At 49.4% G+C, this 10,757-nt stretch overlaps 1 protein-coding gene across 1 annotated transcript in view; it reads left to right on the top strand.

Moving 5' to 3' along the window:
• The first annotated feature begins 3,938 nt into the window (after positions 1–3,938).
• Positions 3,939–10,757, top strand: part of BICDL1 (BICD family like cargo adaptor 1) — a 53,295-nt gene continuing 46,476 nt past the window's right edge. The window contains exons 1-2 of the mRNA XM_087768700.1: positions 3,939–4,277; positions 8,984–9,199. Coding sequence (XP_087624826.1) covers positions 3,939–4,277; positions 8,984–9,199 — 555 coding nt within the window. The remainder of the gene's footprint in view (positions 4,278–8,983; positions 9,200–10,757) is intronic.

Genomic DNA, 10,757 nt, shown 5'->3' with positions numbered 1-10,757 from the left:
CTGGCCTGCTTCGAAAGCAAGACACATATGTCCTTTAATTATTCATTTAGGCAACTGCAAACTCCGAGCAAACTCTCTTAGGCTGCCTGCACCTCTTGCTGCCCACCTTGCAGCAGCAGGAGGCTGTGCTACGCTGAAACACCTCAGCACGGAGGTACACAAACAACCAGAATAACTAAAACGTTTGTCAGAAATAAAGTGCAGTAAAGCAAAGAGAAAAATAAAGCAATTAATCATTCAAAAAGATGAGAAAGAGAGCGCGCGCACGGCAAAAGAAACCTGATCGCTTGTGCTGCCTCCCCTGGAAGGCTGTCAGCCTGCTGACGGGAAGATTAAGGATGCTGATGGGAATTCCTTTCTCACCACAGTCAGCTTTACAAGCACAGGACAATAAGCTACTTTTACAGGTCTGGCTGTGGCTTTCCCGCAGCACGTCTTTGTCTCCCCTTACTCTAAATAAAAAACGATGATCCCTTGCAGTGCTTGTTTTCTGAGTGCTGCCCTCACAGCTGAGGTGAAGTATTGATTGAAGCACTTGGACATTCATGGGATTTGCGGCTTTTCTGATGTGTGAAAAATGTTTTGTCCTGCTTAACTCGTACAGTCCTACCTACTCCAGAATTTGTCGGTGTAACCACCAAAGGTCCAGACCCTCTGCCACACTGCCTTTGGGAAGAGACCAACCTGTGAAATCCCTGGAAGGCCGAATACTGATTTCAAAGCATCAGTTTTAACGATATACTCGACACTGGGCTCGAAGAGCCTGCACAGCTTGGAGTTCACATTTCCTTGACCCTCTGGGGAGGACGATACTGGTTGCCATATCCATAGGTTAAGCTGGATTGCCTGTTTCAGTATCTTGCTCCTTTAGGAACCTGTTTCGCAGAGTGAGTTGCACTGGCGGATTGCCCTGAATGGCTCCTCGAGTGAAGTTCTCCCACCATCCCCATGGCTCGTTTACTGAGTTGGGTAATTGTGGGATGGGGAAAAGCAAGAAGGGGAAATTACTTAGCAACAAAGTCAGTGCTGTCCTTTTTCCCCGTACAGGACAGAACGTTTTGCTACCTGCTTTTCTTTTGCAGCCCTGTAAGTTTTTCACCTGAGCAAGAAAAGAATGATTACTTCTCTTCCAGGCAATCTTACAGCACTCCGTTATAGCGATGCTTCATTTTCACCCTCGTTTCCTAATGCCACAGAGAAGGCCTTCATATGTCCTGGACAAGGTGACATTTTTGTGTTATGTGATGACATCGCTTGCATCAGCCACTTGCTCTCAGCTGTGTGCCTGAATCAGCCTGGCCTTTTTGCATTTTCAGAAAGGGTCATCCCTGTGGTGATTTCCACGCTGAAAGATAATTTGCACTGTACACGCAGGAACCTTCCGCACTACGAGAGCATCAGCTCCTGAAATCTTGATCTAAATCTCCACAAGAATTGCCCACTATTTGCAGTTCTTCGTACCCGAGCAGTGAAGTCTCGCATCAGGCTTGAGCAGTGCAATTAAAAAACACCCTCGTGTTTGACTTGTTTCACTTAACTTATTAATCTTTTTTCTAGGCTGAGGTTCTCCAAAGGACATAACCAAGCCTAACCGGGGGAAGGAGAGCAGAAACGGGAGCTGGGTGTCCACCTATGGACAGCAGCTGTCCCAGCTCGCAGCTGAAATACACTTTAGGATCCTAATGGATAATGCCACCGTATAACTGTAAAGAAACCGTGCTGTTGTATTCTTAACAGTTTGTCATGGGTATTTGATCAGGATAACACATACAAGATAAAATACTAGTAAAGTAACATACAAAGGAGTTTTAAAACACAGTAACCTAGTCTATTTCTAAAAAGTCCAATCAATAATTAAATTCCCAGGACAATGGATTTTTTTTGAAGTGGAAGTTAATAACGCGCCATGCTGTGAACAAAGCTTTAATCCAAGGTTACTCCAGATACCGCTATGTTTTGTGCAGTCAATAGGCCCCAAATGAGCATTAAGCTTGCGTAGGTGCCTGACCGAGCTGCTGGCATGCCTACAATATGTAGTGCTGATTTATACGTGCTTTTTCTCTCCATCCAGGCAATAGCTTTTTTCCCACTCCCTATCCTAACAGCTGCAGCTATGGGTTTTGTTTTGGGCTTTGTTTGGGGGATTGAAGCCATCTCAGTATAATCTATTTTTGTTTTATACACTGAAAGAAGCATTAGAGATGAAAATTAATGCCACAATGGATTTCATTAATCACACCAGAAGGCTTGGTTTGCTGTAGTAGGCACTTCCAGCAGAAGGTGCTCATAATCAATTTAAATATTAAACGCCTTCCTCTGTTTAATTAACGATGATCAAATCTGCGAAAGCATGGTTCCCGCGTCAGGGCAGGGGGATTCTTTTAAAAGGGCCAATACTGTTCAAATCCTCTTGCCTTATGGCGAGTCCTGCTTTCCAGCAACGTAAGCGACAGTTGACTGCAAGGACAAAAGGTCTAGCAAAATCGGTGCCTAGGGGAATTGCTACGAGATAAAGAAGGCGTCACCTCTGGGTCACCAGCGCAAAAGAAATCCCAGGCGCAGCAGCCAACAGTTAGCATCCTGGGACGGGTGCTGGCAGGCCGCATGGCATGAGGTACCAGGTCTCTGCTGGCCTTTGGAGAGCAGGGGCTCACATTACAAAAAGCACCACTGGCGTTAACTGACACTGCCAGGAAAAGGGCCAAGTATCGACAGGTCCCACTAGCTGGGCTGCTGGGGCGTATCCCCCCCGAAAGGCTAGGTCCCAGCGGCAGATGGCCAGAGGGAAGCTTGCATTCCCACAATTCATGCTCTAACCATTCCGAATAATCAGCAGTTCTCCAGGGCCCTGGGTCGGACACGAGGCAGGAGCCAGCCCTGCTAGAAAACCGCGTCAGCCATCAACTGTCCCAGCCAAAAGCATCCCTGGACCGATGTGCTGGGGCAGGTGCACACAGATGAACGTGGTCTAAGCGAATCTTCTGTAGGAGGAAGGAAAGCAAGCCCCACGGAAGCAGAGCCGGAAGAGAAAAGCTGTAAAATTCATCATTTCTTTCTGCAGAATCTGGGAGTCAAAAGCACAGGTTTCCTTAAAACTGCTTTTGTTCAAGCACTGTTAAAGCCTCGCTCGAAATTAAAGCATAATCAGAAATCGAGGAAACACAGTCTTAGCAAACGTGACAAAGTACAGTTTTACCCTGCCTTATTCTGTCTCAGCCTCCCTCCCGTGGCAAGAAGGAAAGCGATGCCTGGATCTAAGGGGGGAGAAAGTCAACAAAGCCAAAACCGACAAATCAACAGGTTCTGCCCCAACAGAGTCTCCTCCCAGAGAGAAGAGTGCTATGAGCAGAATTGACTACAACTCCCAACGTTCACTGAGGCTGCTTTTAAGACGAATTTTATCCAGGAGCATCCTAAACAATCTGAAATTGAAAGCAAGCCCCAGTGGCTGTTGGAAGCTGTAGTCAGCTCTCCAGGGGTGAACCACTGAGTAGAAAGATCCCGAGAGCTGCTCTTGTAACCAAAAGAGACGCGCTGGGGGTCTGGAGGAGCAGGTAGCGAGCGGGAAGCAAGCGCTGCGGCCCTTCGGGAGTGCCAAGCTCCCTCCTTGGGCTTTTCAGCCACCCCACCCCCCCCCCATGTTTTGGGGGGATTTTGGGCCTGGGCCTGCAGCAGAAACGGTGCGACCCGATGGCAGCGGGCGGTTCCAGCAGGATCCGCGCACCGCCGAAAGGCACCAGCCTCCCCCCGCAGACCCCGGGCCTCCCCCCGCCGCCCGCCCCGGGCCCTGCGCCCAGGAGCGCGGTGCGCGGGAGCTGCCGCCGGCGGGGCCCGGCGCCGGGGGGCGGGGGCCGGGGGCGGCGGCGCTCCCCGCCCAGCAGCCGCAGCCGCGGGCCGGGCGCGGGGGGCGCAGCGGAGCGGCGGCGGCGCGCAGGGCCATGTCGGCACCGTGCCTGCGCCTGCCCGCCGCCGGGTCAGCACCGGCGGAGGCGGACAGCGCCGGCGGCATGGAGCCGCCCGCCGCCGCCGCCGGGGCCGCCGCGGCCGCCGCCCTGGAGCTGGCCCTGGAGGAGGAGCTGGCGCTGCTGGCCGCCGCCGGGGACCCGCCGGAGCCGCCGCCCGCCGCCGCCCGCGACCCCGAGCTGCTCTCGCTGATCCGGCAGAAGGAGAAGGACCTGGTGCTGGCGGCGCGGCTCGGCAAGGCGCTGCTGGAGCGCAACCAGGACATGAGCCGCCAGTACGAGAGGATGCACAAGGAGCTCACCGACAAGCTGGAGGTGAGGCCCCGCCGCCCTCCTCCCTCCCTCCCCCGGCCCGCAGCGCTCCGCCAGAGCCCCCGCCTCAGGGCCGCGGCCCCCGGGAGCCCCGCGGTCCTTCCCGGCGGAAAGCGGCCCCTTCCCCGACAAATCCCGGGGGCGGCAGGCAGGCAGGGCCCTGCCGGGCAGCCCACGGAACTCCCCGAGGCCGTGGTGGGGAAGACAGGGTCTAAGAAAACCCTCTTAGGCCTGGGGGAGGCAAACCCGCTGTCCTTCGCCCTCCCCGGCTGCGAGCTGGGGCGTCGGCCTGGGGACGGGCTGCAGCACCCTGCTTCCAGGGGCTGCTGCGGGTGCCGCTTTGCCTCAGGTAGCACCTGGGCGAGGAGACGCGCGCCGTGCTTGGCTCGTCACGGAAATGCCTCGGAAGTTAAATTTATACAGCAGGTACTGAGCTACAGAGCATATGTAACCCTTATGCTTAAGCTGTTGCAGCTAAGGCATTAGGCACGGCAGGAGATAAGCCCTAATGATAGGTCTCTGTTAGCCGGCTGCTCTGAAAAATACCTACAGGTATCTGGAGAGAGCTGTTTGCCAGGAGCTCAGTGGATCGAGCTATTTATTGATTTTTAAGGATGATGTAGAGCTATTACAAAGACGACGACTTGGGCAGGCAGCTTCTTTTGGAACAACTCTCTTGCACAACTATGTAAGAGAGCCACTCTTACCCCCACTCTTTTTCTCAGAGATACTCTTGAAATTTTAATTCTCCCAGCAAGTAATACTGCTTAGAAGGCTGAGAAAAAGCCTCTCTCACCTTTCTGGAGAGAGTTTGAACAGTGCTGGATTAACATCCACATTTCAAGTCACAGCCCTTTCTGCACAGGCCTGCATATTCCTGTGTTCCCTCCTCACGGACTTACATCTCTCAAGTTCAAGAGGATTTGTGAAATTACTGTATGGCCTTTGTTCTCCTGACAAAATTCCTCTCTATTATTAAACTTCGCACTTTACCCTAGCTGATCCCTTCCTCTCTGCAGGGAAACCTCTCTGCATTTACTATTCTGATAGAAACAATAGCGAAGGTGACATTTGCTCAAATTGTGTTTAGTGGCACTATTTATCAGATTAAAATTTCCCAGAGCGAATGTTTTCCGGTTGATCTTTAAGCAAGAACAGACGTATGCAGCGTTGTGCTGACGTGGTTTTCCTGACGAGTTGGAGTAGAACCTTTCCTACCGTTAAAGGAAAAATGCCCAAGTTTAGGCGCTCGCTGAGCTGCCTGTTGGGGAGTTCGGGAGTCTCAGGTGCCACTCGCTGTTTGCAAAATGTAAAGATGAAAAGGAGAGGGGAAAAACTATGACTTTATGTTATTTTAAATAACATCCCCCAAATGTTTACCTCTGCTCCTACGGGTCCATTCAGAAGGTGAACGAAGGGATGGTAAACACAGCCAATTGTTTACATCTTTTCATCCCATTACTATCACGCAAGCTTTCCAGTTGAATAACAGATTCCTGCGTTTCAGGCTACCCAGCCGATAGGAGTTAGTGTTATCTGCTTAAGGGTCAGATTTTTTCCGCTGGGTTTTGCAGATCTAAGATGATGCTACTTCACACACACACCCCCAAAAAAAAAAAAAAAAAAAAAATCAAACTTGAACATTAATCTTCTACAACACAAGCCTGGTAATCCTAGCCTCTGCAGGTTAAACGTCGGCCTCCTCCTGGTGCCACTGAAGTGAACAAAATTTCACAATGAGCTTTTCCATTCCGGAGGAGCAGGGAGGAAGGACCCACATCTGTTACCTCCCTCCCTACGCTGAGAACTTTCCAATGCTGACCAGAAGCAAAGCCTCAGATGAGATCCTTGGTGACAATTGCACCTGATGTCGCGATGCTTAAGTAGCATTTAGGAGGAGAGATTTTCTCCCAGTTAGCAGTTCAAAGTTGGTTACAAGAGCTCAGTGGCGCCTCTCCGTTTCCCAACAGCCAATACGCTGGCCTGCTCCTCTGGTGCTTTGCCTCAAGACTAAATGTGGTCTGGTTTTGTGGGTTCCTTACTGGAGTGCAGCATTCCTGCCATACACCTACTCTGGCAACTCTTTCACTTCACAGCCTGAATTCAAATTCATTTCTAATCATGGAATTGAAGCCCTGTAATAAATTCTGATGTGATCCTAGTCAGTGTTATCCTCTGTAAGGGATTAAAACAGCTAATGCCTCTGTTCCTCTGACACAGAGGAGCTTGCCGTGTCCAAGCATTTTACAGTATGAACCCTCTTTATCAGCTGGGAACCTCCCTCTTGCTCCCATCCCTTTAAATGAGGACCAGCCCAGCTCAGTTAAGTTGAAGAGAAGCTGCTTTCAGAAGAAGACATCATCTAGAAAGCAGTTTTGTATAAAAATGAGTGAGCAGCTGGTGGATGGAGAGACACTCAGAAAACAAGAAACTCCCCTACTGAGGACAGCAGTTTGCCCTGTCATCACTACATGAAAATAAACCCCTACCCAGATCTGCAGCCGTGCAGGTGCTGGGGCGAGGGGAGACGGCTGCAGGAGAGGAAGGGGCAGGAGGAATCGGTCGGGATCTCCAGTCTGGTTCATCCTCCCTCTTTGCAGCAGCCTCTCTGGGCCCCACTGCACTGTTCTGGTTTCTCCATCACAACAGAATAAACTTGATATTCTTCGCCTCCCTCTAACTCCAGCCTGGGTGACGGCTGTTTATTAGAGCTGTATGTAGTATGGATTTTCTTTTGCAGTAAAGGACTAAAGTGGTTTTTAAATGATTGACACGGCTTATCAGTGGCTTCTAAATCACATTTGAGTATGTCTGGGGAACTTCGGCTGCAGTGCTGCTCCTCAGCAGGCTGAAGTTTCATCTGCCATTTAGAGAAGACCCTGGATCTTTCTAAACGTTGCCTAGCAGTGAAGGAGACAGAGCTATAAAAGACAGCATTTTCAGTGTGCCGCTAAAAGTGAAATTGTGGCTGCTCCAGCCAGGCTTAGGCTACAAACAAGCTTTCTTCGCAATGGTTGTCATGGGCCTGGCGCTGGGATCTCATGCCTACCTATTGCATTAAAAAATAATTATAATAATACTTAGCTCTCTCATTTGCAAGGGGCACCCACGCTTTTAGTGTCTGAAACACAGGGAAATACTTTTGCTTTGGGCCAGTGTTTTTAATCAGCATTCCCTCACATTTGAGGGTTTTCCAGAAAGTCCTGAATTTGCAGAAGGATTTGGAAGGGCACAAGCAGGGTGCTGCTACACTGCACTGGAAGGAGCATAGGGAAGGATTTGGAGATAAGGTCGAGAAAGAGAAAACATGGCATCTTCTGCAGAGCAAGAGGTGGAAGATCAGTGATAACGCAGGCCAGAGGGCTGCTGGAGAAGTGGAGAGCTTTGACATTCAGACCTGCTTGGGAAGGTGGCAGAGACCCTGCAAGGGAGGCTGTGTGTCATCAGCAGTAGGCACCCAGGGGAAACAGCCACCTCACCGCCTGTGTTTCTAACAAGCAATAAAAAGCCACTTCACATAAATGCAGTGCAATTTTCTTTTCCTCCTGGCAGGTTTATTTTCCCCTCCTATCTTAAGTGCCATGGGGATTGCTCACTGGGGGATGATACCCTGGGAAAAATGGGCGAGCGCTGCCAGCGCTGGGCCCAGTGGGTTTCTGTTCTTTGCTAAGACACATTCCTAAAAGGCTGGTGAATCTGACAGCGAGTAGGAGCAGGTTATTCCGGGGGACAGAAGACAACCAACAAGGAGAGGGCTCTTGCTCTTCAGGTTTCCCTGCTAATCTTGGGACGTGCCCATGTCCCCAGTCTGTGACTGTTCTGCAAGTGTGCTCATAGCTTCAGTCACCAGGGAAAATTCAAGCTCGGTTTCAGAGCTGGGATTCTTTCAAACGGGCACAACATAAATCTGTTTTGACCTGATTTGTAGCTCTGGTTCAGTCAAGCTCTCATTTAACTGAGCCGGTAAAACATGCAAAAGTTCCACCGGCTTCGTGCTGTCCCTTGTTTTCCAGCCAGTCCTAAGCAGAGCAGAGTCTCCAGAACCGAGAGTGGTTTCTAAAGAACCTGCAACCCAGACCAGGCATGTATGTAATGTCTGTAGAAACTACTTCATTGCATCCATTGCCGTTCCAGAGCGGACTGCATCAAACAATGGAGTTGCTGTGCACTGTCAAACTACCAGACAACTAATTAGGTCAGGAATAGAAGGAGCAAACGGATAGATGACTGAACTGTTGGTCATAAGACCCATATGACAAGAAAGATGCCTCATCTAGATTCCTCATCAGCAGGAAGGATACAGTTTGTATAGTTTTGATTATAAAGACAATTTTTAAAAGAATTATGCCACTGCCCACTGAAATATTGCTTTGGAGTTAAGCTAGGCTCTGCCAAATCAATTGGCCCGCCTGACCTATATATTCCGCCTATTGACGTGTAGCCTGCTTTACTCTTTTGGCAGTTGTTTCAGTAAAAATTCAATGTGCTGATCCCCAGAGGCCAAGGATAGGCCAATTGCTGGAAATGGAAAGCAAGTTTAGTGCCAGTGACCTGCCCTGACATGGGATTGCCACCTCCGTGGCATTGTCACGCTCTCATACCGTTCTCTTCCCTGCACAAAAGGTTTCAGCCCTAAGCACAGAGGAGGAAAAGAAGGCAGTGTTCACTTTTTTCCTCCCTTCCTAACCTCTTCTCCCCCCGTTATCCAGCACCTAGAACAAGAGAAACACGAACTAAGGAGGCGATTTGAGAACAGAGAAGGAGAATGGGAAGGAAGGGTGTCTGAACTGGAAAGCGATGTGAAGCAGCTGCAGGACGAGCTGGAGAGGCAGCAGGTTCACCTGCGCGAAGCCGACCGTGAGAAGACGCGGGCCGTCCAGGAACTCTCCGAACAGAACCAAAGACTCCTGGACCAGCTCAGCAGGGTGAGTGGCTGCGGCACGGTGAGGGCAGGCACCCAGCTGCCTTGGTCACGGGAAAGGCTCACAGCTCTGCTATAAACCACCTTTCAGACAAATGAGTGGGAAAGCTTCCTCTTTACGGGGAAAAAAAAATGGGTTTGCATCTGGTCAGATTACACAGGTGTCCCATAAAACATTCTGCCTTTAAACTGAGTTTTACACCTTTAAGGAGTGCTGCATTTCACTGGCAAAACAGTGACACTTCTGGGTTGAGTGGTCATTTACTGAATAGACATCTCTCTCAACTGTTTTTGTATCTAAAACTGATTTAGAAAATCTGTTTCTAATTTACAAATAGGCTGAACAAGTGTAGGACACAAGAAAGGCTAATCTGTGACAATGAGGTGAAAGGCTTTTTGCTGGCCTCCCTTTTTTGACATATATTGGCTATAATGTTGTAGAATTGAACATACCATGTCGTTCTAAGATGGCGTGTCCCTGCAGATAACTTTGCCTTGGTTAGATGTGCGAGAACCTACTGAAATTCCTTGGAATGGCATGTTTCAGCAAAGAGATTAACTTGCCTCTGAATGAAAGAGGATTTATAGTGAGGCTGCTACAAATCAGCCTAATTGACAGAACACTTCCAGCATGGGTTTCGTTTTGACAGCAAGACTTAACCATTTCTGCCTCCTCACCCAGAAGTTAACTTGTCTTCTAGAATTAAGAACCTTGTTTTTTTTTTCACCCCACTGGACAGTTAGTACGAACCATAATTTTAATGCTTGAGAACACAGTTACTCCAGCAGATGAAAGCATTCTCTTCTCACCAGTTGCTTATCACCAAAATAGCATAGAACAAAAACACGCGTCACAGACTCGTGCTGAAGAGGCCCACCTAATGTTGTAAGAGCACATTTCAGACTGGATTCTGTCAGAGGTGAGTCTCAGGGGCTGACACAGGGATCGCCTAAGGGAGGGTCAAAACCTCGATCACAGCACTAGGACCAGAAGACTCTGAAATGGGCCAAGCGTACAGGTCTCTTCACTTGCCTTCACTCCATCTGGGTATGCAGTTTTCCTGTGCCTCTGGAGGTGAGAAGAGCAGGTCTTGGGTAAAACACTCTGTACTGGCACTGGAGGAAATCATTCCTCATTCTGCTATAGATTTTCTTTTCAAGTACTAAAAAAGCCACTTAGTCTGTGGATTTGTTTTTTAATGGGCTTTAAAAAAAACCCAAGCAAACAAAAAACCAACAAACCCCCCCACAACTTCCTTAACTCAGGAACACTGCTAAGTTTACCCATGTTTTTAAAGCAATATCTCCCAAGTGTAGCAGATGAGCTAGTGAAGATCTTTCACCTCTTCTCTGGACAGAGCACATTTCACATTTAACATGGATGAGAGATTCCACCCAAGCCCTTGCAGAGCTCCTGTGTTCTGTCAGGTTTCTTATCCAGGGCTAAGAACTTGGCTGGTGACCCTCAGATTTTCTGTGTACGCATGATTGCCATCACTGGCTGGGAAATCTAAGATCTGTTATGGTCTCGGCATAAGCACAAACTGAAAGACCAATCTAGA

This window comes from Nipponia nippon, unplaced genomic scaffold (assembly GCF_047370975.1).
Source record: "Nipponia nippon isolate SJK-2023a ecotype South Korea unplaced genomic scaffold, ASM4737097v1 scaffold_30, whole genome shotgun sequence".
Classification (NCBI taxonomy): domain Eukaryota; kingdom Metazoa; phylum Chordata; class Aves; order Pelecaniformes; family Threskiornithidae; genus Nipponia; species Nipponia nippon.
Note: the sequence above shows the minus strand (reverse complement) of the source record. Positions and strands in the feature narration are given on the sequence as shown.